The 27,908-nt window shown below is 37.7% G+C and overlaps 2 protein-coding genes across 2 annotated transcripts; both read left to right on the top strand.

The window, feature by feature from the left end:
- The first annotated feature begins 51 nt into the window (after window positions 1–51).
- Window positions 52–26,457, top strand: LOC131691361 (uncharacterized). Its single transcript, XM_058977684.1, has 7 exons — window positions 52–948; window positions 1,009–1,165; window positions 1,232–1,397; window positions 9,662–9,795; window positions 25,313–25,834; window positions 25,898–26,073; window positions 26,133–26,457. Exons 1-7 carry the CDS (start codon window positions 740–742, stop codon window positions 26,356–26,358), a joined length of 1,590 nt encoding a protein of 529 aa, XP_058833667.1. The 5' UTR covers window positions 52–739; the 3' UTR covers window positions 26,359–26,457.
- LOC131691362 (probable small nuclear ribonucleoprotein E) lies at window positions 9,001–9,589 on the top strand. The gene is made up of 2 exons (XM_058977685.1): window positions 9,001–9,201; window positions 9,281–9,589. Exons 1-2 carry the CDS (start codon window positions 9,066–9,068, stop codon window positions 9,418–9,420), a joined length of 276 nt encoding a protein of 91 aa, XP_058833668.1. The 5' UTR covers window positions 9,001–9,065; the 3' UTR covers window positions 9,421–9,589.
- Window positions 26,458–27,908: the final 1,451 nt, after the last annotated feature.

Below are 27,908 nucleotides of genomic sequence, written 5' to 3'. Positions count from 1 at the left end.
GATCATTCAAAACAAACGACGCCATCGGTTCGTTTGTTGGCCAAATTCCACTGAATTGACCGATCAAAACAGAAACCTGAAGAAACGGCCAGGTATTTATTTAACCATGTAGTAGTAGACACAAAGCAACAGGTATAGAATCCCGCAGAGGAAGAAGATTGTGCTGCCAGCCGCCGGTTTCCCAAATGGAGAGTTGTCAGGAGATTGCACAGAGCCTTAGCATAACTCCAGCGATCTTTCGCTTGTTTTGGGTAAGTTTTGAAGCTAAAGTACTGAAAGTTTGCATCAGTTTGTGCATGGTAAAGCGCGTAATGGAATGGTTGTGAAGTTTTCAACAAAATCTTCTAAAGTTAATCATTTTGAATGAATTTAAGATAGAAACTTTTTCGCTTCCATGAAGCGAGGATCATTATTTTTATTAGCTTACCTTGATCTGGTGTAAGTGAGTGAAAAAGAGTTGATCCACCTGCACCAACATAATCTTAGAAAGGTGTACGAACTGTGTGTAGTGGTGGCGCATAAGCACGTGTTGTTTTTGTTTTGATACAGCACGTTTATTGCGCGTGTTGCGTAACATTAGTATTCAAAACATAGAAACGTGAATCGTTGTCGGTGATATAGTTCCGCGATCAATGGTGTGTTTGTTTACGAAAGGAATGATCTAGCGTACACCCGTGAAAAACAAGTCGAAATCAGTCGGTTTTTAATTTCAAGAATCCGAAACAAAAAGCCAGTTTGAATGAAATACGAAATCAGTTATCACAGCGATACAGAAAAGATGGGAAGCCGTGCGCAGTCTGTGATCTGTGATAAAGTGCTGGCCGGACTGCCGCAGCTCCTGGACGATCTGCAGAAGCTGTCAGAAGATAAGGACACAGCGGACGTGCTGTTTATTCTCGGAACAAACGAGGATCGAATCTATGCCCATCGGATCATCTTGATGGCGAGGTAAGACAAAACAAATTGAATTTAATAAATTGTTTGACCAGAACTGTACCTCATTTTAAGATGCAAATCATTTCAAACGCAAAAACGTGGAGAGATTTGCCGAATCCCTGGTAGCTCGGTAGTTCCGTCTGTGCCAGGAACTCCAACCACCATCCGGTTGCCGCATATTGAAGCGGATATTTTTCGCCAATTTATACTCTACGTTTATACTGCTAAGGTATGCAACTCAACTTCAACCTTTAATGTAGGTTTGATTTACGAAGATTTTGTTTTTTTTTTTCAGATTATGCTTCAGGACTCAAAAGTGTTTGAAATGATGATACTGGCTCAGGATCTAGGTGTCGAAGAATTAAAAATAGCTTGCGAAGAGCACGTTAAAACTGCCATGTCCGTAGCCAATGCCTGTACATTTTTGGCGGCAGTTATGGAGATACAAGAAAAACCTGCAGGTGAGCATTTCGTTAGAAGGTATATTGTCAGAACCTACAGTTCTTGTCCGACCTTGGTTCTTAGTGACCTTCCCGACGAAAATCTTTCTGTTTGTTATAATTTCGTTATACATTCGTAGAGTGATTTACCTACGAATTTGCATTTAATTTGAAAAACTACAAGGGGCAGCCCTATGGGGTTGCACGAACTGTAGACGTAGGACTATACTACTTAATGTAAAATATTTAGTGTGTGGGAAAAAACACCCGGACCGGTGAAGAAAAATCAAATTTTAGACAATATAATCACATCTCATGTATAGGACAAGCTTTCTTGTTGCTCTCAAACAGATCCTAAAAGTTCAAACACCCATGGATAACCCCAAGATTGTAGATGTGTTTTCGATGCCACAGGATTGTAAAATGGTAAATATTACGTCATGAAAATTCAATTCTTCCGTGACAATTTTTTTTGCCTGCAAAATGCCCTGTGTGTAGGCAAAGCTCATGATTTGTTGGGTATTAGCATTGATCGGAAAATGCTTTCCAACGCGCATTGCATACATGCAGGACATTTTGCAGGTCACCAAAAGCTGTTCATTTTACCACCGCCACATGTTCATTTTACCCACTTGCTATAAACATGTCTTATTTTTGGACATGTTTAGAAATCAAGAATCATGTTTGAAAAAAATGTGTTTATGACGAATTATTTTTACCAGATATGTACAAAACATGTCTAACAAGAAACATAAGGTGATTGTAATATCTCATTCACTTATTAGTTAGAAAATAATGACTTTGCTTAACGTGTTCATTTTACCGCCAGTTCCCCTACCAACCAACACATTCGCACCAAACATTGAACTCAAGCGTACAATGCAAAATGAGTCAACGCTGATGATGATGGGTAGAGCGAAAGAGACAACTAGTACCACCACGACACTATTAGCGCATTTCACCAAAATTCCACGCGGCCTTTCCCGATTGAAAGGAACGGCCGCGCTTAGCCCATCTGTCATAATATCGTGATTTTGCATAGCGAAGGGCTGAATGATAACACATTTTGTTCCAAAAAACAGCCCTGCGTTATGCAACACTTTGTGCAGGTTGATTATACCAGTTGCAAGTGGGGCCAAATTCACCAAGTTCCGTAAAATTCCTTTTAAATCACAGAATTGATAAAATTGCTTAGATGAGCTAAACTAATTTATCAAATCCTGTTTTAAAAACAGTCCTTGTGTTTAAACCAAAATGGGAAGCTTATTACTACCACTACATTAATTAATTTCAAGCGCAAATAGCAAATACATGTGCTAGTCATATCAAAAATTTACTGGCAACATTACAGCGGCATTTAGGAAGCAGTTGGAGCGGTCGCCTGTTGGACGACACAGGGTAACGTCCCTCCACAGCCAGTGTAACGGACTTCTAGCTCAGCTACACTGGCTGTAAAAACACAGCGCAGTGATCTGCTTCGCCAGCCGTTCAACAGGGAACTGAGCGTGTCTGGCCAAGTCCGTTCTTTAAATAGTCGATGATGACGTCATTCATAGAAGCGTTGCGCGCTAGGTACACCAAACCGTCGTACAGGGCTTGGGAAGCGCTATCTTCTGTGTGTTAATGCGCGATATTTTGACAAGGTTATATATTATTTAATTTTTTAATGCTATGATATCAAAAATCTTTGGGTTTATCTATTGGAATCTATTCTTAGAAGTATTTCGGGGCGATTTGCCCAAAAAATTTGAAAATTTATCGTGAGATGGCTGAATTATATGCGTTTAAAATTGGACCACTTTTCGTTACATACCATTTTTGTATAATTTGCAGAGTGCACCCCCATATCGAAAACAAAGACGTAGTCCTACGTCAAAAAAAATGCATTTTAGGTAGCCCTTTCCTGCCTTGCATGAAAGGGCTACCAACTATCGTTTATTCGTTGAATATTTGGATGTTTATTGCGGGATAACATGAAACATACAATATGAGCAATATGTAAAAACAAATTATCCATCCCCAAAGAGGAGTAGGAAGCTTCTTTTGACGATCTGGATATTCATACAAATGATTTGGTATCTTCGGCAAAATGCTTCGAAAAAATTTGGTTTTGAACTAGATAAGTGGAAACTGATCTAGACAAGCTCTATGTTTTGACAGAGGCGCCTTAGCATAAAACCTTCTTCTGTTAAATTTGTCACCTTGACATTTGCGACAAAGGCTCATACTTACATACATACTTACGGTATACCCCTAAGCTCATATCATACATACTTAGGGTATATCCCTTCACATCAGGCGAATGAAAATCCAGGACAATCAAAGACTGAGCCTCCACGCCCCTCTGTTACATCTTGCTTTATAGACACGCGATTCTTACTACTCCACAATCAGCGAAGATTTCAAGCTATTGTAGGAGAAATCAACAATTCTCAATTTAGCGAGCAGATGAGATGGAATATTTTTAAATTATCTGCGAAAGAGCGTCGAATAGTCTTTAGCACTAAATACTCGTCATTAAAGTGAAGTAGAAACATCAACGGTCCCATGTAGCCTCAATGAGCTATTCCTGAAGTAAAACCTATTTAAGTGCAATCCTGCGACATTTAGCCGAGTTATCAACGAAATAGTGTGACATCCTGACTAATGAGAGGAATAAGGGCTCGTCTACCCTATGTTGATTAGTTCTAGCTTTCGAGAGCAGCTTCCTAGTAAAAACATTTTTAATCCATCTAACAATGTGATTAGACATTTATAGCTCTCACTTTCGATATTATATCGCTTAATTTATCTTGGGACAACACACGGAAAAAATCCGTTCGTAAATTCGTGAGCAAAAGATCATGATTTCGTGAACGGAACGATTTACGAAAACCGTGACCAAGCTACTGAAATTATGAATAATAAACCTCGTATTCATGAAACTGTTTGTCTTTGTTTAGGTTACTGTTGTTGTTCCCTGGACATGTTCAGTTTTAGTTATAATTCTTGTTTATGATTTGGGAATACATAGCCGACAGTCAAACGATGTTCACGATTTCAGGAGCTTATTCGCGATTTTTGAGATTTCTCTTCACGTTACCGTGCAATTATATTCATGAGTTTACTACCGGATTTTTCTGTCAGACTAGGGGGATTTTTGTTAATGATATCAGGATCTTAGTGACGGTTTTCGCAATTCATGTTCACGTTATCATGATATCGTTTATTCTAGAGCTTACTTTCGAATTTGATACGTAAAGTAATGTGACTCTTGTTCATGATATCAGTAGTTTTATCATGGCATTCGTAATTTCTCTTCGTCTTATCGCGATCTGTTATTTTTGGTTAGTATCGGTTTTTTAGTGGGAGTAACATGAACTGGATCAAAAAAGTTTGACTGATTCGCGGTATCTTGTTCTGCGCACTATATCACAAACACGATTTGTGGTGCTAAGTCCAGTTTTCATTTTGTGCCCTGACATCACATTGAACCTTATCAAATGAATAACAATGTTGGAGGTCGAAAGAGTTTTCTTATATCTACTGCTCGTAATGGTCGTTAGTAGTTGGACGTTTCATGAAAAGTGCACGGAACAAAAATGATTCCACGAATAATACTCCAAATTCTGAGCAATAGTTCACGTGAAAATTTCATAACTATGTTGCATGAAATTGAAAATGATTAGGGATATCTTGTAAATATCACCATCACACAAAATTGGTCGTAAATCATGTACTAAGAATCATGCACCAGTTCACGAATATATGAATGATAATTGATGATTTTGTAAACTATTGCATAAGCACGAATGGTAAACCGTGACTATTATATTAGGTATCATGAAGCAGTTCACGAATACATGAATAATATTTCATGGTTTTGTAAACTATTCCACGAGCACGAATAGTCAGTCGTTACTATTGAACTAGGAATCATGAACCAGTTCACGAATACATGAATATTTTTATGATTTCGTGAATACAAACGGTAAGTCTATTCGTGACTATTGTACTCGGAATCATGAAACAGTTCACCAATACCTAATATACCACTAATTTGTATGATTTTGTGAACTATTTCACGAACACGAATATTGGATTGTGACAAATATATTAGGAATAATGAATTAGTTCACGAGAATTGAACGGATTCATGAATAAAATTCCGAGTTTCGTGAAATAGTTCACGAGAAAATATTCAGAATGTTTTGATTTTGTGAACTAATGTTCTTAAATTATGAATAAAACCATCAGTCAACCTTTGGTTGTATGAATGATGTTCCTGAAGAATATCGATTGAGTACTGACATGGCGAAGACCGTAACTGATGTTCACAAATCCAAACCAAATATCTCACTAATAAAAGCGTTCTACGGCCTTACTGAAGGAAAATTGAACATAATTACAAAACACATGATTTTTTTTCATGATCCCGTTTTCGCAACGCAAAAGCGTGATTTTTCCCTAATTAATGGCATTTTATTCACGGTTTTGCGTAACAATTTTTTCCGTGCACCATTGCGAGAAATTTCGAAAGTCAAATTAAACCAAAACAAAAGCGAAAAAATGCCCTTTGAAATGGCGGACAATCGACTTATTTTGTGAATAAAATGTTTAAGTTCTTCATTCAACACATTATGTATGAAAAACTGAAAAATAACGGAAAAAATATATTGTGTTAGGCCAAAAAAAAAACGGAAATTTTTTTTCGTGCGGAGTCCAGCACTAGAAGTGTACCTAACTCCATTTATAAATCCGTACCAGGTGTGTTAGAAGAATTTACAGCTCCTTTCGAAATTCGAATTTGTGCTGGAAATATGCGAATCTAAGTCTGATTATTTGTAGGGTTTGGAAGATTGCAATTGGGTCAATAAGCGATATACCTACTGTGTTTGGTCTTTTCCGGCGCAGATGACGTTATAGATACGCAGTCGAACTCTTTTCTTTTTTGGTACGTGAAATGAGAAATTGAAACTGGTGTAACCAATCAATTTTGGACCCCTATAGGAAGTGAAATTACGTTAACGTCAATATATGCTTGCCTATATTTTTTAATGCAATACATGCACGACTCTACTCCAAAATAACTGTTCTGTGTTACTCGAAAATGACGTTTCTTTGCAGCATGATTTTTTTACATTTCGGACCCTTCCACAATAATTTGGATAAAACATTACAAAGAAACCGTTTCAAACACGTAAAATGCATAATACAAAATCATTCAAACTAATTGAATCAATAAAAAATATTTCAATTGTATATTTAAATACAATATGAAAATATCCACCGGTTCCTCTTGGCTATGGTTGAAATATCAAAGTGCAAATACATTAACAGGGTCAAAAATATATAGGGGTGTTACCCTACACGGTGCCACAAAATAAAAAAAAAAAAATGAATGTGCTTTCAAAGTAATCTGGTAAATTATGTAGATCTGGCCAAATGTAATACAAAACCACGTTCGAACTATTTAATATGCCCTCGAAATCTTGATTTATAGCAAAAATCATTTTTTGAGACTCTTGGCACTAAAAATTAGCTAAATCGTTATTATTTTCTAGTGCCGTCAATCCTATCAGTTCACACAATCAACCATTTTTATCAATGTAATTTAAAAAGAACTTTTGAATTATACGTAGTGAATTTGGCACCACTTGCACCTGGTATAATCAAACTGCACAAAACGGTGCATAACGCAGGGCTATTTTTTGGAACTACATGTGTTATCACTCAGCCCTTCGTTATGCAAAATTGCGATATTATAATAGATAGGCTAAGCGCGGTGTTTCACGGAGCGAGGCCGTTCCTTTCAATCGGGAAATTTGGGGAAATGCGCTAATACGAAAAGTGTAAACTTTATATACATACATACTAAATAAATTTCATGATACAAATAAAGTACGAGTAAATTTAAACGCATTTTAAACATTACAAAGCCATTGATCGTTTGTCTGGTCCCTTATTTTATATAACAGGTAGATGCAACGTCAGAACATTATAAACCTATCAACTAGTTTTCTCCTATTATCGTGATATTCGTCATAAATATAAATTTTGAATGGCCTCAGCAAAGTGCCAACCATGCGATAGAATTGTTATTATTCATCAACTGTATTTTCGATATATCCTCTCTAGTGCAACGAAAAACATCCACACTGTTTCAGTTACGTGAACCAATGCGCTTTCGAGTTGCATGATTGAGTATTTTACGAAAAAATTCTCAAAAAAAAATAATTCATTAAGCTTTCATTAAAACAACAAGTCGATGTTTTACTCAATTGCGTGTAGTTAAATAGTTTTCAACATCTTTGTTTCGTTCCTAAGAAGTAATACAATGAAAAATCTGGCCAAGAAAATGTTAAATCTAGAGAAAATTTTCAATAGGACGCCTCTCTTTGTTTACTTTCTTATTCGTTTATTACGACGTCATTACAACACTTTGTACTAATTTTCCAGTACATATCGAAAACCGACGGTTTTTACTACAATATTATGCAAAGAGTAGAGTAGTAAACGTTGAAATGGCCGAGTAATTAATAGAAGAGAAAGACCTCAAAGAGAATCTCTCATTGTTACTTACGTCCTATTGAAAATTTTCTCTAGAAATATTCATGTTTGAGCGAAGTGAAAATTCGAGTACAACGCACCCTTATTCATCATTTAAGCTAATGCGTTGAGAAGAGATAGTAGACACTGATTTAACTAATGTGTTTGAATAACTTGGATAAATAGAGGTATTAAATTAAGTTGAATTAGGGAACCGAAACCATACATTCAAAAGTATTCTGATTTGAAAAAACGACTCCCATTCGTAATTTTGATATGGAGCCTAAAACTAGACTATTCGAGTGACGAACCTACTAGAGTTAATTTTAATTAGAGTGTAAATCCAATTTTCTGCTATTCGCCGCTAGAGGTTCTGGCGCCTCAGACACCAACCATTTGTGCTATAAAAAATAATTTGCTAAATGCGCCATAAACCATAAACGCTCGCTCCTTACATGCTATAACGAGCGAAAAATAGTTGTCAATGAACGCCGCAGTTTCGCTCCTTTTTTCTTTTCCACTCAGTGTGGCCAGATCTACCGATTTATCGGTAGTCCTACCGATTTTGGTCTTCCCTACCGATTCACAGACGACCAAGGCAAAACTACCGATATTTCGTTATTCCTACCGAAAACTACCGATTTTTATTGATTTTGGATATATCCTACTCAACATTCATTTGTTGTCAGTATTTTACAATTCTATGTCAATACTACGTTTTTGGGACAACAACCCGGCCTACCGATAAACTTTTAGTGACCCTACCGATATTAAGGAATTCTATCTGGCCACCCTGTTTCCACTGTCAAAAATAAAATCGCATCAAATTTGTTTGCAGAGATGCCAGGTTTGCAGACAAGTCTGCAAATTCGCAGACTTTTAATATAAGCTGCAGATTTTTTCGATGATGCAGATATTTGCAGATTTTCTAGTTTGGTTGCAGATATTTGCAGATTTTTTAGTTTTGTTGCAGATATTTGCAGATTTTTGAATATAAAGGCTTTTGGTTACACTAGCTTTCCTGACATTTTTTGTTCTTCCCAGACATTTAAAATTATTGTTGCAGACATTTGAAAAAAGTACCTGGCATCTCTGTTTGTTTGTTTCGGTCGCGTCTTTGGAACGTTTCCTGATTTTCTTAGTGAGAAAACCAACGCAAAAATGTCGTTTAAAGGCTCAAAGGTGCAAAAGGTGATGGTCCAACCCATCAACTTGATTTTTCGCTACCTTCAGAATCGATCCCGCGTCCAGGTTTGGTTGTACGAGAATACTCACCTGCGGATAGAAGGACATATCGGTAAGTTGGGGTTGCGGCTTTCGGATCTAACCTCAATGTTCGATCTTCATAAGTTGATATGCATCTATTTGCTTTTCAGTCGGTTTCGATGAGTATATGAACCTGGTTCTGGACGAGTCCGAAGAGTACAACATCAAGAAACAGAACCGACGCCAGCTAGGACGGATTATGCTGAAGGGGGACAATATTACACTCATCCAAAACGTCCAGACCCACTAAGGGTGGTGGAGATGTTTTAGGTCTATTGTTTGGAGATTCCAGTTATTTTTGAGTGACTGAACAGTGGTTTGATTTCATTCAAACACTTATTAGCGTAATAAAAGGCTGCAGGCGTAGGTTTGTGTGGGGATTCGGTAGAAATCTGCGTAAATAAATAAAGTGAATTGAAAGCAAACGTGTTTTTTTATATCAAAATTTTCGAATTATGAAGTCTTCATTATACAAACAATTTTAATTTCAGGAGCAAAGATTGCACCACCTTTTCTGGATAAGTGCATCACTTACATAGCTGAAAATGCGTCTGAATGTTCCAAAACGAATGCATTTCTTAATCTCACGAAGGAGGGCCTAATTCAGGTGATTTCGTACGATAATGTAAGTTTTATTGATAATAACTAATAATTCTGTATTTTAACTGCTTCTTCTGCACTACAATTTTTTCGAATGATCCTCAATAACGACAGCAAAATCAAACGGAAATGAGATTCTATCGAACGACATTCGTTTGAAAGTCAAATTCGTCGCAAAATCCGTGTAAAGGGGGGGGGGGGGGGTATTTGATTTCGGTAGTCGTCGAAGAAACCACAGCGTGGAATGTACGTCAAGTTGGTCGGCATGTCCTGATATGTGGGGATTATTCTGAAGGTCATTTTCGGTGAGGTGACACAAATCTCACGTGATTAAGGGTCGATTTCTTCACCCTCGCTTATGGCTTAAGCCAGATTTAAACGTACCGGCGAACCTGGTTTAAAAGTTAAGGTTGAACAGAGAACGGGCAAAAATCGAAATTGAAAAAGCAGTTTTTATCCACACCATGCGTTAGATCTTCATAAAAATTAATCGGCAGTACTGTAACAACATTCTACATAAGCTGATTGATTTTTATGAACATCTAACACACGGTGTGGAAAAAACTGCTTTTTTCATTTTCGATTTTTGCCCATTCTCTGTGCAACCTTAAGCGAAAGTTAAGAAATCGGCCCTAAGGTGATCAAAAATTTATGTGTCACTGCACTTAGGCCCGATTTCTTCACCCTCGCTTAACGTTTAAATTAGGTTTTTTCAGTACATACGTTTAAACCAGGCTCAAACGTTAAGCGATGGTGGAGAATTCGTCTCTAATTGTAATAGTGTTACCGAGTTGCAGGGTTACCAAATATAATACAGATTTTCTTGCCATTTTTGGACCAAGAATCTGTATCACAGATATCCCAACAAACAATTTAGCTAGATAATGGCTTAAACAGTTTTTGTTCAGCTTATTCTCGCTGGTTAAAGGCTTGTTCAGCTTTCGTTGTTTATTGGAACGGACCTCCCCATGGTTGAGGGGTTTGGCGGTATTGCAAACATCATCAGGTATATTGCGTGCATCAGTGCTAAAGAACAACTGCCTGGCTCCTCGATAGTGGTGCATCGAGGAGACCGAGAGGGTTTATGCACCTTGTGTATGTTCTATGTTTCTTCATACTCCTGCGCATAACAACGCTCAACCACTGGTCTGTGCGCGGTGATGTGACCGACTGGCGAGTCGACGTGCATTGACTTTTGCAGTGTGCCGTATTTGCAATTATTGTTCCACAATTTGATGGCGGTATTTGTGGACGGGGCTCACAGTGGGAGTCATTGTGTGTCCATTTATCGGTCGAATTCGTCATTCTGCATATAATAATTAAATTAATTTAATGAATACATAAGCAGAAACCTATTAGTCATCGCTTTGTAATAATCGTAGTTTTTCGTACTAGTACACAATTGTTATGTGCTAGTCGTATGTCTACCTATGTATGTGTTCGTCTGAGTATTTGTGACAGTTGGGTCAGGGAATGGATGCAGAACTGGCGTATATGATAGAATAGTGGCTAATAATTCTGGTGATCAATTTGTGCATTTGGTTCTATTCATTCGGGAAAGTCGAATTGGATAAATTAGGGTACAATGAACTTACCGACGCACGTGAGTCATTCCATTCCCGGCCAGCATAGCATGATGAAAGTCTAACAACATGCAATTGTCGTTAATGGTAAATATACAACATTTGCTGCATTTAGACGAGTTTGACTGCATGTTAAATGTGTTTTTCTATTCTACTTCACTAGTCTGTTTCTTTTGAACATCTATTAGTTTGCATTTCTATTATTGAAGTATACCAAAATAGTATCGATTAATTTATACACTTCTAATCAATTTCTTTGCATCTTTTTACATTTCTTATAAAAGAAATGTATAGAATTCGCTCAAACTTTCAAGATTTTTTCCGAGGCCCGGAGGGCCGAGTCTTATATACCAATCGACTCAGCTCGACGATTTGGGACAATGTCTGTGTGTGTGTGTGTGTCTGTGTGTGTGTGTGTGTATGTAACGGACAAATTCTCATTCGTGTTTCTCAGCAATGGCTGAACCGATCTTATCCAAACCAATTTTAAATGAAAGAACTAAAAAACAGTATGAACGCTATTAATTTGTTTTTGATTCTGATGTTTAGTTTCCAAGATATGAATGTTTGAATGTGTAAAAATGGCGTTTTTTGCAGTTTCTTGGAATTATTTGCCGAAGTTGACAATATAGATTAACAATTTATATGTTTTTAGATAGCATTAACGAATACCTTTCGAACAAGCTATAGATTGTTGAAATCGGACTATTATCGAAAGAGATATTTAACATTAAATGCGGACGAAAGATTTTTATCATTTCCCATTGCCAGAAATATAACCAAAAACATGTAATCTATTTTTAACGCCAAAACGGCTTATTTTAGGTCAATAGTATCTTCGGAGAATTTAATGGAGGCAATATGCCCTTTCTTTTGGTATTGTGCTTTTGCTGATTAATCCCCCTATGAGTGAGATATTTTCACAAATTTTCATGGAAGTGATTATATCGAAATGATGCCTTCAGCAAATTTGTAGCTCTTACTTTTGCGAATAACTTTACTGAAGACTTCAAATATTTATTTTGAATACTTTAAAAGTTATGGCTTGTTGTTTGTGGATTACTCTTTGTCGCCTATTTATTGTTCAATATAGTAATAATCCATTGAAATAAGCCAAACATTATTTCGATAAAACGAATTTTGTATTTCATTTTTCTATCTACAACCGCTAGAAATAATCACCGAACACTTCCAAGTTGTCTGGAAGGAACTTGATAACTTATCAGTGCAAAAATGTTCATTTGTGCGAACCTTCTGACTGCAATTTTTCTAACTCATGACCATCGTATCGATCTGAAACATATCGGAAAATGAAAAGCGAAATAAATAACTCCAAGCAATGGCGTTGCCAAGAGAAGGTTTTGGGGTTTAACACCATACAACGCCCCCCCCCCCCCACCACACCCAAAAAAAATTGGATTGAAGTTGAAAATTTATTGATGCTGACTGATTCAATTCAATATTACAATAACAATTATCTGATCCGTACATTGATATCCTGTTGTTGTAAACATCATGAGGACTTTTGATAAATTGTCGAAATGGGGTCCTGATATGTAACTGATCTATTGGTCTTGATTTCACAGTTGTCTAATTGCATCAATATCAAAATCCTGCCTGAAAACATTCCAATAGAAAATTCCAGAGTTCTGTAATCAATCATAATCCTCAGATTTCTTTTCAAATTGAGCTCGTTTTTGTAGAGATGTACTGTAATTAGGGTCTTTATTTAATAGGAAGCGAAGTTAAAATTGATTTAATGTCTATGAAACATAGAACAGCTCACCAAAAAAATGTATAACTTTCAACATTTGCTAAAATGTTTTTGCCTTTCTCATTCACTCTAAAATTTGTCAATCTAATCCCGACCGGGAGGGCCGAGTGTCATATGCCAATCGACTCAGTTCGTCGAGATCGGAAAATGTCTGTGTGTGTATGTATGTGTGTGTGTATGTATGTGTGTGTATGTGTGTATGTGGAAAAAAATGTGACCTCTGTTAATCAGAGATGGCTGGATCGATTTGCACAAAGTTTGTCTCAAATGAAAGGTACAACCTTCCCATCGGCTGCAATTGATTTTTTTATTGATTGGACTTCCGGTTCCGGAGTTACGAGTTGAAGAGTGCAATCACACAGCAAATTCCCATATAAACTGAAATGAAAAATTTTCAAAATCAAATTTGTATTTTTGATGCCAAATGACTTTATAATGCATGAAACATCGAGATTTGATGTAAACTCGAAAAAAATAATGTTTGACAAAAATTGATTTTTTTGGGACATTTTCGCCTTTCTCATATAGAAAGGTTATCCAATCACTCTAAAAATCGTCAATCATACCGGCCCGGAGGGAGTATGCAGTAAGTGGTTGCTACTTTAAAATTAAAACTAGTTTAAAATTTCTTAACAAGTTGAAAATTTTCGGCAGGACCCGAACCTCCCGGATCTTACTATGTGATACTGAAACATCGCTTGAAACCAGCGGCGGTCAGTATCTCAAGATCGTGGCTGTCGATCCATTGTACGTATGTGCAAATCGAACTGAGCATGTAATATTTAATTCCACCATTGTATTGAACATAACCAGCCATGGAATCGTAGTCTGGACAAATGAGAAAAGCACAATTGCACCACTAGGTGGATTAAAACAGGTTTTCATTTTGGGAATGCGTCGAGTTGAGACGAAAACGTAATATGATTAATATCGAGGATAACACTTTCCGAATGTAGAGAGAAATTTATGAAAAATTACGATTTCCATTCGACTCTAGCAGGTTCTGATCGATTTTGATGAGAATTTGATTTTTGTTGTATGACCAATTATGTATAGGTCAAATGTTCAAAAACAGTAATTTAAGGTCAAGATAACATCATTTTGAAACCGCCAATTTCGGAGGGTTAGTATCTTCGATGAGTTTTACAAACGTTAAACAGCGCATCATTTGATAAAATAATTTTGACGGTATATCGTCCAAGAAGTATTTATGGTGAATTTTCTCAGGTTAATATTCATGACTACAATAAAGTCTCAACAAATTCGCTAAAAACACGAACTCTGTTACTATTTTTTGAAAAATTAATTCTGCATAATTTTAAAACTTCAAAAATTACGGTTTCGGAATTATGCCGTTTGGACAGTAAGATCGATTTTCACCAATCAGGAATCAGAATATATTGGCTCAAATGGCACGATTTTCACCAAACCCCCACCAATTGTAAAATTGGTATTGTAAACAAAATGTAAGGGTGATACTTCAATGCTGATAGGTGGGACCGAAAAAGTAAACAATCGTCAAAGGGGCGATACTATCATTTTGTCAATTTCAATAGCAAACACAAATTTTAATTTAATAATTTCAAATACTTCATGAAGTTTTGGGTTTCGATCACTGAATCATGCAATCTAGGATGTAAAAAACACAATATTTCTTAAATAGGAAATAAAACCAAGTCTGGAAATATTCACTGTTGATTTTCTTTGAATGGTGTCACTGCTAGTATCTCTTTTTTCCAGAAATTCAAAAAAAAATCGATTTTTTGGCTCAGTACAATATACATAACCCCTTTAGGAAAATTCAGTTTTCCCACCACAATGCATTGATTGAGGAATTTAGATATTTTATTAACAGAGCATTAGCAATAATTCGTTTGTATGTCTATTTTATGGGCCATTTTTTCGCCCTCCCATTGATTTGGTTTGAGATTTCTAGCACTGATGTTGTCCTATGCTGATTTGAGCGATTCTCTGTGTCCTGCCACAATCCCATGTAGTATGTGTTATCAAAAACATCGCGAAGCATCAAGTTCTAAATGTTCTCAAACGATATAATATCCGAAGAGAGTGATAAGAGTTATAAGAAATGTCTCATCACACTGTTAGGTGGATTAAAAGCGTTTTTTTCTTGATTTGGCATGTAATGATTCCTTTTATTAGTGCATCTCTACTATACGCTATCTATACTCATATGGGTACAAACGATCGTGACCTTTGCGATAACAGAAATCTAAATGCGACCATGCAATTGCAATAATCCACACATACTTACGCCCGCGATTTCGCCTACATGAAAAACCCCGGTAGTTAACAGCTTTAACAGGCCAACGAGGGTATCCGGGTACTCACAAATTGAAATGTTCATAAATATGGTTTGCTTTAACAGATTTTGACACTTTTAGATGTTTTGGATTCAGAAACTCGGTCATTTTTTGATTCTGTAAAATAGAACCGGATGAGCGGATCTGGTTCTTGGTAATCCGGATTTTCCGGAGTAGTGTTCAAGTACTAGAGTATGATTTGTAAATTTTAATAATTTCCTAGCAATATGAGTATCAAAACTCTTCAAATTGTCTCGAAAGTCTGTTATTTATTGTTAAGGGACCCTATGGCAATTTGAAAAGTGGAATTCGAATGGAATGGCCACTCACGGCCCCACGGTAATCTGCTCCGGAATGTCCGTTCCGGGGTCAAATCACCAAATGGTTCCAAAACCGCGAGATACAGCCTACTGATGCAATTCCAAGAATTTTGATACCCATATTGCTAGTATTTCATTGAAATTCACAAACAGTATCCCAACACCGGAACAAGCTTCCGAAAATCCGGATTCCCGGGAACCGAATCAAGTAACCATATTTATTTTCACCAAGTCTAAAAGTGGATGAGCTCCTGAATCCAAAACACTTAAAAGTATCAAAATCGGTTAAAAATTACCTTAGTTATTGGCATTTAAGTTTTGTGGGTACCCGGGTACCCACGTCGGCCTGTTACGTAGTAAAAAAATCAGGAGCCCCTCCTCACTCACACCCTTATTATATCAACAATATTATTTACCTAATAGCTTGACTTAGTGAAGTTCTAAGATGTCACAAAATTTCAATTTCCAGCTATTGATAAAACATACGAATTCCATGAATTGAAACCTAAAATGGTACCCAGGTACCGCGTCGGATACATAACGGTTAAGTAAACGTAGCACCTTTAAACTTGTCAACGCGGTCTCAAACATTAACCCACCACTCGCGCGATCATGAAACGGTCACGTTCGGAAGTCTTACCTCGGTCCTAGTAGTCTGGACTAATGTCTTCAGTTGAGCCAATTAAAAAAGTGACGCTCATATTCACTAAACAACACGTTCCATGGTGACGTGACCTGGAACTCTAGTGATATGGGGAAGCGGACTCTCTTCTACCATCTGTATCATAGACTAAAAATTAAGCTTCAGATTCACGGTTCGCGCGCGATCAAACATGAATACACGCTACATCATTATAAAATCGAAATTGTACACGCGAAGTCACATACACGTGATAAACACGTTAATATACAAATACTTGAGCCCTTCGCGACCATCCACGGTACCTACACCCGCGATCTCGTAAACATGATAACATCCCGGTGATAAAGTCAATGTCTCAGCTGCTATAAATTTTCAAACGCGGTATCAAGCGTGAAACTAAAAACGTCGCACAATCATGAATCGATCACTTCCGGATGTTTCTATCCTTGATATCAGCAGACTAGGTCCACGCTTTCAATTGAACCAATTGAAAAAAGAAAGTTCGCATATCCACTGGACACCACGTTACATGGCGGCATGACCGAGGACTTTGGTGAAATGGGGTAACTTATTACTCCCTGTCAGAATGTGAATTGTACACCGAAAACCAACTATCAGAATGATGGTCCGCGTGACCATCCAAAAACGCACGCGTATATAGGAATGGCCACACGGATGCAAAATCCAGTTTTGTACATTAATAATTTGAATTGATAATAAAACCCCGGTAATAAGGAGAACGTTTTAGTACTTACGAAGTTTCAAATGCTGTCTTAAACGCGAACCTACAAAACGTCCGTTTTCGCGCGCTCATGAATCGGTCACGTCCGGAAACCATTACTTTTTGTCCTAATAACTTTCACAATAATTCAGTAGTATCAATCAAAAAATAAAGCTCATATTCACTAGACAACACGTTCCATGGCGACATCACCGGGAACTCGAGTGATATGGAAGATCTCACTTTCTTTAGCATCTGAGCTGTACACCAAAAATAAAGTACTAGATTCACGGTTCGCGCGCGATTATCCAAGAACGCACGCGAATATGCGAAAGGCACACGGTTATAAAATAGAATTTATACACGCTAAGTTACATACACGTTAGCACACGCGACATACAAACGCACACGCGATCGAACACGTTAACGTACAAATGCTCGATCTCTTCGCGATGATACACGCGATCGCGAGTCCCTATGCCCGTATAAACCTGAATCGTACAATGAATATCACATTCAGAATCATGGCCCGATACAATTGGCCTAAAGCAGTGTTGTAGTGGGCGCCATTCGTGATATATGTGTGGGCGTTACGTACTTTATGAATGGTCCCTATACAGATTTTTTAATGTAGAATACATTTAAGGTTTCAATATAGGGGTCCCGTTTCAAAATATCGGCTGCGGCGCCGCGTCAGATTTTGAACGTTAATAACTTTTATCATACTTAACAGAATGATTTGATTTTTAGGCCAATTTGTTGCAAATATGTTCCTCTATGCTGTATTAAAATTTGAAGTATGTATAACATGTACTAATAACAAAAAAATGTGTTTTGAAAAATCTTTCGAAAACGACTCGGAAAAGTGAAAATTTTCAGCCCATCCCGCACAGAGCCGTCGTTATGGTAGACCAACCGAACAATAAAATAATGAAAAGTTTATATATAGGTCCATTACATGTTTGTTCGTATGGTTATTCGCATTGGGTTGCTTGACGAGAGCACTTGGTGGGGGAAAGACGGCATATTCCTTTGGTTAGGCCATTAGAAGCCGGACGGAAAGGAAAGGCTCATGCACGGCACGAGAACGAGGGAGAAAGCGATAGTAGTGCATATTAGCGCGATTATATAAATATCTGTCGGTCGGTTTTTCTCATCATTCGTATTCGTTCAAGCACTAGCAAGCAGCCAGTCCACCGAAGAAAAGCAGTCGGCGATGACGACGGCGGAAAAAGTGCCCCAGCTACTGGTGACTCATCGCAACCCGATCAGGAACTGTCGCCCTGCAAGAATTTCGCCCCAACTAAAGGGCAACAGAGTAGGCTATCGTTCCAGCGTCTGGGTCGTGAGATTGTGCAGGACTGCAAAGTCGAGCTACGCTTACAAAGCTCAGTCGTAATGATGCCCCGAGAAGCCAACGATGCCTACTTGATCGGTTTGTTCGAGAATGCAAAATAGTGCTTTCTAGCTCACCGTGTCCGCGGGGAGTGCGTCTGAATTATGCTCCCGCAATAAAACAATAAACGGTTCTTTACAGGACCAATTAATTGTGTTCTAATAAGAGTTAAACTGAAATTTACATTTTATGGTGTATAACAAATAATTTTCAGAAAGCAATATAAGAAATACGATGTGTGGAAAGAAAGAAAGAGAATTAAAATTATCCTCTCGCTCGTTTTCGTGCACTGCTTTTCCATTCCTTTCTGCTGCTACTACCATCATAACTAAAACGAATGTGCGTGTTCGCCCACCATCTCATGACCAGTGTTGCCACAATTGCATGTCGCTATTACAATTTGAATTATTTTATTGATCCTCTCTAGTATTGATAAAATATAGAACGTGCAAAGTACACTAGTCGCATGCTTTTATTCGAACTTTTTGGCAGCCTCCGTTGATTAACTGCATAAATCGATTTGTTTGTGCAGCTCCTTGCTAGTAGCAAACTAAATAGCCTTTATCAGCGCTAACAAAAAACACGAAAGAATTTAAATTTGTGAAAATCTTTTCCTTCCTTCTTTTCAAATCTGCAACATTCTTTGAAAATATTGTTTGAATGTTGTTATTGAAAAACTGAACATGCAAGTTTGCTAGCACTGGCCACTAGATTGAAGGCGATGGAAAGACAGAATATTCGTTTTGGTTATGCTAGTATTGGTAGCCGAAAGGAAAGGAAAGGCGCAGGAATGGCACGAAAACGAGCGAGAGAGCGATAGTAGTGCTTTCTCGTATATGAATATTGGTCGTTCGGTTTTTCTCATCATTCGTATTCGTTCAAGCACTAGCAAGCAGCCAGTCCACCGAAGGAAAGCAGTTGGCAATAGCGACAGACGGAAAAAGTGCCCCAGCTACTGGTGACTCATCGGAACTGTCGCCCTGCAAGAATTTCGCCCCAACTAAAGGGCAACAGAGTAGGCTATCGTTCCAGCGTCTGGGTCGTGAGATTGTGCAGGACTGCAAAGTCGAGCTACGCTTACAAAGCTCAGTCGTAATGATGCCCCGAGAAGCCAACGATGCCTACTTGGTCGGTTTGTTCGAGAATGCAAAATAGTGCTTTCTAGCTCACCGTGTCCGCGGGGAGTGCGTCTGAATTATGTTCCCGCAATAAAACAATAAACGGTTCTTTACAGGACCAATTAATTGTGTTCTAATAAGAGTTAAACTGAAATTTACATTTTATGGTGTATAACAAATAATTTTCAGAAAGCAATATAAGAAATACGATGTGTGGAAAGAAAGAAAGAGAATTTAAATTATCTTCTCTCGCTCGTTTTCGTGCACTGCTTTTCCATTCCTTTCTGCTGCTACTACCATCATAACTAAAACGAATGTGCGTGTTCCCCCACCATCTCATGACCAGTGTTGCCACAATTGCATGTCGCTATAACAATTTGAATTATTTTATTGATCCTCTCTAGTATTGATAAAATATAGAACATGCAAAGTACACTAGTCGCATGCTTTTATTCGAACTTTTTGGCAGCCTCCGTTGATTAACTGCATAAATCGATTTGTTTGTGCAGCTCCTTGCTAGTAGCAAACTAAATAGCCTTTATCAGCGCTAACAAATAAAACAAAAGAATTTAAATTTGTGAAAATCTTCTCCTTCCTTCTTTTCAAATCTGCAACATTCTTTGAAAATATTGTTGGAATGTTGTTATTGAAAAACTGAACATGCAAGTTTGCTAGCACTGGCCACTAGATTGAAGGCGATGGAAAGACAGAATATTCGTTTTGGTTATGCTAGTATTGGTAGCCGAACGGAAAGGAAAGGCACAGGAATGGCACGAAAACGAGCGGGAGAGCGATAGTAGTGCTTTCTCGTGTTTTCATATATGAATATTGGTCGGTCGGTTTTTCTCATCATTCGTATTCGTTCAAGCACTAGCAAGCAGCCAGTCCACCGGAGGAAAGCAGTTGGCGATGATGACGGTCCGCAAAAGTGCCCCAGCTACTGGTGGCCCATCGCAACCAACTACCGATCAGGAACTGTCGCCATGCTAGTATTTCGCCCCAACTAAAGGGCAACGGAGCAACTAATCCGCTGGCTAACATTCCAGCGTCTGGTTCGTAAGGTTGTGTATTACTTCAAAGTCGAGCTACGCTTACAAAACTCAGCCGTAATGAAGCCAGTGATGCCTACTTGGTCGGTTTGTGGGAGTGGGCGTAAATTACAATAAAAGCAACGGTTCTTTTCAGGACCAATCAATTGTGTTCTAGTGAGAGTTAAACTGAAACTTTTATTTTAAGGTGTGTAGCAAATTTTCAACAAGCAACATAATACGTTGGGTGGAAAGAAGTAGCTTGCACACGGAACAAAAATTTAAATTATCCTCTCGCTCGTTTCGTGCACTGCTTTTCCATTCCTTTCTACTGTTATTATCAGTATTACCAAAACGAATGTGTTGTTGCATGCGTTTAAGAGAAACGTTGAAGTCGCATGCTTCTATTCAAGCTTTTTGGCAGCCCCCGTGAACTAACTGCATTAAATGATTTTTTGTGCAGCTCCGTGCTAGTAGCAAACAAAATGGCCCTACCAGTGTCTGATTCGTGAGATTGTGCAGGATTTCAAAGTCGAGCTAAGCTTATAAAGTTCAGCCGTAATGGTACCCGAAGAAGCCAGTCTTGTCGTTTTGTTCGAGGCTACAAAACAGTTCGCCAGGCACGTAACTATCATGCCAAAAATATCCAACGATCCAGCGCATCACCATCAACACCAACGCCGATACCAAAGGTTCTTTTCAGAACCACCATTATTACCATAGAGAATTATTTGAAAATTTCCCATTCAAACGTGATTCTGTTGAATATTATTAGATTTAAATTAACGTCTCGAATTGAAATCACGACGCTCCGGTTATGTGACAGACATTACCCACCCATCTTTTTTTATTGTGACCACGACACCCCATTTCAATATTTCTGAATGAACAGAAGGTCGAGTTTGGAAAGTTTGTAACTTTCATTGTACTTAACCAAATTACACAATGTTCGCACTAATGATCCAGAAATATGATCAGGAATCTTCTGTTAGATTTGTAAGTATGTATAATTTACATGAATAAAGAAAAATTGATTTTCAGGAATCAATTATTATCTGTTCTTCCATTGACCAGTACTACGCGACTTCCTCATGCTAACAATTAATTTCATCGTTAGCCATCTCCCTCACCAAGGCCAACAACGCCAACAAAACCGGTCCTTTTCAGGACCACCATCATTTTTGTAAAGAATAATTTGAAATATTCCTCGCCCAAATCAGCTTTTGTCCGAAAATCCTAATGAGTATCAACATATTTGAAGAACGTGTTCCTTATGTATTCTACATCTCTCCGGTTATGTCGCAGACATTACCCACCCATCTTTTGGTTATACAAATTTATACAGATTTTCAAGATACGGAGATACAAAATCGATTGTAGATAAATATGATTATTAGTTTCAGTAAAACGTTTACTCCGTCCTCTCCTATTCTTAAATTCGACCATTATTTTCCATTAACCTTTATTTTAGAGTCCCCAGTAAACAATGGGGATTAGGTTAAAAAGATACTGGTGAGCGGTAGATATATTAATAAAAGTTTGTTCTTGGCAGCTTGTCGTAACTTAAAAATAGTGTGAAAGTCAAGCTAAATTGTACTCCCACGAAAGCTAGGTGTAATGTTCTGTAACTTTGACTATATCGAATGCCTATGAAACAAAATAGTGTCGACAAAATTTTAACGTTTTTTAGTGGTACACTGTTAAAATCAAACATCCTTTTTTTCAGAAATTTTCAAAATCATTAGGTCAGCATATTGTGCTTAAAACTTGTCGAATTTTCGTAAAAAATTATTAAGAGTGAGAAAAGTTATAGAATATTGAATTTGGCGTTTTGGGAAATAAAATTTAATTCACCTTTTTATAGTGCTGATGTACTGCCGCTATACGCATAATTGTGCCATGTTATATGGGATTCCCTATACACATGAGACACTTATGCGTAGAGCGGCAGTACAACATTTTTATGATTCCATATAATAGTTATGTTGTAAAATACGTAACCGAAACTTGATTCTTATCATGAGTCTATTGAACATACTCTGTTGCCGAGAGTTCATAAGATTTGATGGGCAAAATATCTTTTTGTGCGGGAAAAGCGAAAAAGGTTTGGTTTTTTTGAGAGGCATGTTTCATGTTTTATTGAGAGGCATGTGAGATGAGACATTTCTTACACATATTATTCATTAGTTTGGAGAACACATGCGAAGTTGATACCCAATTAGAGGTGAAATGAACAAAGTTTCAAGTGCTAATAACTAAAATAGTTAAAATAATTAAATTAGTAGAATGAATAAAATCCATGAAACGAATAAGATAAAGAATACGTAAATAGAATGAAATGAAAAAAAAAATGATTTAAATAAAGTAAACGAATAAAACGAATTGTACGAATTTAAAAACAATTATTTCAGAAGGTTTTGAAATGTTTGTAAAAATTCTCGTTATTTGAACAATGGTTAATGAATATACAATGCAGTTTTTAGCGTTTCCATTCTTTTTTTGGTTTTCACCTTTTCGTTTTTGTGCTTTTCTTGACAGCGTCGTTGACGATTATTTGGGTTTTCTGCTTTATTGGTGGACCTTAATTAGTTATCAGGAACCTGGAAAGTTCAATTTGTTTTGGAATGCAAAGATGTCTTTTTGGTCACCGATTTCCGAAAAAAAGATATTTGCACAGAATTCTCAGATCCAGTATTTTAACGTGTTTAATTAAAATAGTAAACTGCAAACAAACCGAGAATCTCATTTGCACTAAGGCGCTTTTCACATGTTTATCTAGAATTTCACAGGTTTACATCCAATTGAAGATCATTTTTTTCTGGCAGAGTAATTATGCACACATTATTTTTCAATTATTTAAATGTAGAAGTTTTATTTCGATACTAGATTTATTTTTGATTAGTTTAAAAATTTTACTTTCAATCTAACAGCAAGTGTTAGTTGTTTTTTGCTAAGAACGGAATACTCTTACTTTTTTTCTGTGCGTGGTAAGCATTTTTCAGGAAGGGGTATATCATGGGAACCAATATTCGTAAAGGGGTGTATGGAACGAAAAAGGTTGAAAACCACTGGTTTATACGAAACGCTTTGTAATTCCTTTTTCCTCTGAAGGCAGTTCGTGTCCTCAAAGTATTTGGAAAACATTGTATCAATATGCTGAAAATTTTATCGATAAATTTCTTAAAATAATGTTCGCACACAAGCTCTTTGATTGCATCATATTTAATGTACTCGATTAGTCTTCTTTTCACAAAACTTTTGTTTTAGTAGAAACAAATCACGAACTTTTGCATTTTGTGTACTAAGCGTTGAAATGTGCAGTGCACCCAAAATTGTGGAATAGTAAACGTCATATAATGAAGATGCTAGCGCTACGAACGGAAGATTGACCTACTACAGTCGTGATTCGCTGGTTGGACACTTTTTAACTGGACCGCTTTTTAGTTGGACCATTGTCCAACTAAAAAGCAGCTGAACGTCAAAATCTCATGTCAAATTGACTTTGACAATCAATCTAACAATCTTTTACACTACTAATGTCTTCTTTGGAGAGTTTTGATATTTGTTAGTCGGTCCAACTAGCGAATTAAATTCGTTAGTTGGACAAATGCTGTGGCCCAACCAACGAATCCCGACTGTACTGAATATTCAAAATCTTTGTTTTTTGAGTAGGGGAACATGGGGAGACTTGACCAAGCGCAGAATTATATTTTTGGCTATGACGTATTCTATTAGGTTCTTAAAAAATTTCAAAAATATTTTTATGCTTGTTTCGATCCCTTAAGGTAATTTAAAAAGTTTGGAATGAAAAATCCTTTCCTTATAGAAAATGTTCCGTAAATAATAAATTTGTCTTAAATGATGTAATTTTTTATCAAACTTTGTATGGACATACCTACTAGACTAATAATTACTTTGAAAGTACTTATATCACATCTTATTCCTTATGAAGTAGTGGAACGATTTTGCATTAATCGGAACATTGGAATAGTTATTACTAAAATTTGCACAACATTGACCGTAAGAACCAATGTTAGGGAGACTTGACCAAGATTTTATGGGTAGAGTTGACCAAGTGGCAATAAGCTGAGGAAAGATACAAAATTTCTGGTATTTACTACGCTGTAGTACCTACTGTTAATGTTAATCACGTCACACAAAAATCCCACCTAAAACATCAGTCTCTATATTTTAGTATTAGTAAACAAAGTTAGCAGTAATTTAATTCGCTAGTTGGGCCGACTGACAAGTGTCAAAAACTCTCCAAAGAAGACATTAGTAGTACAAAAGATTGTTAGATTGATTGTCAAAGGCAATTTGACATGAAATTTTGACGTTCAGCTGCTTTTTAGTTGGACAATGGTCCAACTAGCGGAGGTCCAACTAAAAAGCGGTCCAGTTATAAAGTGTCCAACCAGCGAATCACGACTGTACACCATACAGATAATTTGGAAACACACGCACGCACATTTCCCTTCTCTGTCCCGTTTACTACTCAAAATATGTTTCAGCCTGCCAGCTTGTTAACTGAATACAATTGAATTCGGCTAAATCAATATTTAATTTATTGTACTATTTCGTTTTGCAACTTCTAACAAATAAGCATTAATCGTTTTACCCCTAATTTAATCCTGTTAGCTGGGCCTAGAAGAAGAGGACGTATGGCGCTGCGTGCTGGCTTGGGCTAAAAATCAAGCCGGGGTCACACAGCCCACCGCTCACTGGACCGAGGAAGAGAGACAGCGAGTTTGTCAACAATTGGCACCTGTGATTTCCCACGTGCGGCTTTTTTTGATCGATAGCCAAGTGTTCGCAGAGGAAGTCGAGCCTACGGGCGCTGTGCCGATAGAACTGTCGCTGGAACGTTACCGCAGGGCAGCACTTCACTCGAATAAGCTGCCAGCGGCTGCGGTGCCAATTCCCGCGGGTCCTCTAGGCGAACATGACAAAAGACTCCAGCCACGACTTATGCTCAACCTGTTCCACGGATCGTCCATTTTGAAGAACGACAAAATACATATGCAAGGTACTCTAAACGGCTGGTATGGAGTCCACAAGCAAACCTGGCGCTTAGTTTATCGAGCCTCGACGAATGGATTCACTGCTTCCTCATTCCATAGACATTGCGACGGAATCGCTCCTCTGTTCATAATAGCTTTGGTTGGTTGACGCAATTTTGATCGTATGTATTGCTATTGATTTCTTTTTATATACGCTTTTAAGGGAACACAAGGTGCCATTAGTGGTGGGTTCACAGACGTGGCATTCGCTAAAACCAATCGTAAAGGCGGATACATACATTCGGAAAAGGCTTTCCTCTTTGCGCTGAACCACAACAATGAACCACCTGCAAAATACGACATTATCAAGAAACCCTACGCTATTTGTTATCATCCAGAGTAAGTATTTAAAAACATCTCAACCACCAAGAAGTTCACAGAACCCCATCTACTTTCAGCTGCGGTCCCATCTTCGGTGCAGGTGCTGATTTACTGATTTCTAATAATTGCAACGTAAGCCTGGAATCATACTCCAATTTTCCACACTCATACGACGGACCGAATGCTTCCTTTGGAAATCTTTTCGGTGATTACAACTTCTCGATAGCTGACTACGAGGTGTTTACTTTAGCCCCGACAGCTGCCCCACCCGGTATCAAAATGAAGCATGATCGTTATCCGTGAGATCACAACTAGCAATATGTTTGGTTAGGTTAGGCAGTGGGTGCATTATTCGATGGAGCATTATTAGTTTGATAAGACTGAAATACGGAGAATAGCATGTTTCGCCAAAAACTAGTAATTACATATTGTTTGTACAATATAATTACTAATATAATATAGTGTCGTTTTCATTACATTGATCACATCCATCTTTGGTATTAAAATACAAACGAAATGTATTTAGTATTTGAGGAAGATGTATAGGTACACAGACAACAGCGATACGTTTATCGCCAGCCGCAGCCAACCAGCTTATGTTGACCGGTAAGATCAAAGCTGGATGGTCGGTGTGTTTGTTGCGATTGATCCCTAGAACCTCCAAACAAACGGAGAGGTTTCGGTCATCAGGCAAGAAACTTTGATCACAGATATGATCTGTGCAGAAAACGGGAAGCTTCTTATGCCGAGAGTACAAAAAGGTGAAGACAGGCCAATGATGATGGTAACAGGCTGATGTTACAGCCTGTTGGAAACCCTGGGTAAGCTGGATGAGAGGGTGTGCAACAAAGGTTTCGCAAGCACATTGCGTAATGACAGCCGGAAATTCATCATCGACGTAATGTCCTGCAGTGGAACATATTTTTTTAAATATTTTTGATGGAAACACCCTCTAAATATATTCTTTGTTTTGACGTGAGTCTTGTTTTTACCTTTTTTCCAAGGTTTTTCGGAACCTACCATTGGGCTTGTGTAACGTTCCGGATATTTTCCAAGAGATTGTTCAACGGAAAATTATCGATGGTTGTGACGGCGTCGTAAACTATTTGGGCGACATACTGGTTTTCAGCAGAAACAAAAAAGAGAACGATGCTAACTTGGATAAACTTTTAGCTCGTCTTAAAAAACACAATGTGAAACTCAACCAAGAGAAATGTGTCTTTGGCTCCCAGGTCGTAAGATTTGTCGGATTTAAGCTGACATCAGGTGGATGGCAGGTAGAAGATGACAAAGTGCAAGCTCTTAAGAATTTTAGGCCCTCACAAAACTTCTCTGATGTGAAGAGTTTTCTGGGACTAGTCACTTTTACTGATCGATTCATTGTGAATCGGGCAGAAAAAGCCGTACGGTTACGTGCATTGGCCACGGCGGATCAGTTCTATTGTACGGAGGCAGAGCAACAGGAATTCGACTTTTTGAGGAATTCGGCTCTGAAAGAAATCAAAACCCTTGTTTACTACGGTTTGACAGATAAGATTGAACTATATGTTAATGCGTCACCCGTGGGTCTAGGTGCTGTCCTTATACAGTGGAACAACTCCGGGAAACCCCGCGTTATTGCGTTTGCATCGAAAGCTTTAACAACAACAAAGCGAAAGTATCCCCAAACCCAAAATGAGAAAAAGAGCGTAGGCTGTCGTTTGGGGGGCAGAACGCTTTTCCTTTTATTAGTTGGGGCGAACGTTTGTTATCAGATCCGCTGCAGCCCAAGTAACAATTGAAGTTTTATAGCATGCTACAAGTGCAATCTAAGTTTTATCAGTGGATATAAAACTACCATAAAACCTTAATTG

This window comes from Topomyia yanbarensis, chromosome 3, assembly GCF_030247195.1.
Source record: "Topomyia yanbarensis strain Yona2022 chromosome 3, ASM3024719v1, whole genome shotgun sequence".
In the NCBI taxonomy this organism is placed as follows: domain Eukaryota; kingdom Metazoa; phylum Arthropoda; class Insecta; order Diptera; family Culicidae; genus Topomyia; species Topomyia yanbarensis.
This window is presented reverse-complemented; position numbering and strand designations above follow the sequence as displayed.

What these genes read in the sequence shown, in the direction of transcription:
- LOC131691361 (XM_058977684.1), top strand. Translation starts at nt 740, where the DNA reads ATGAAATACGAAATCAGTTATCACAGCGATACAGAAAAGATGGGAAGC. An exon ending in AGGTGATTTCGTACGATAAT is followed by an intron (nt 9,796 to 25,312) that starts GTAAGTTTTATT and finishes TAATCCTGTTAG; the next exon opens with CTGGGCCTAGAAGAAGAGGA. An exon ending in CTCTGTTCATAATAGCTTTG is followed by an intron (nt 25,835 to 25,897) that starts GTTGGTTGACGC and finishes TACGCTTTTAAG; the next exon opens with GGAACACAAGGTGCCATTAG.
- LOC131691362 (XM_058977685.1), top strand. Translation starts at nt 9,066, where the DNA reads ATGTCGTTTAAAGGCTCAAAGGTGCAAAAGGTGATGGTCCAACCCATC. An exon ending in GCGGATAGAAGGACATATCG is followed by an intron (nt 9,202 to 9,280) that starts GTAAGTTGGGGT and finishes TTTGCTTTTCAG; the next exon opens with TCGGTTTCGATGAGTATATG.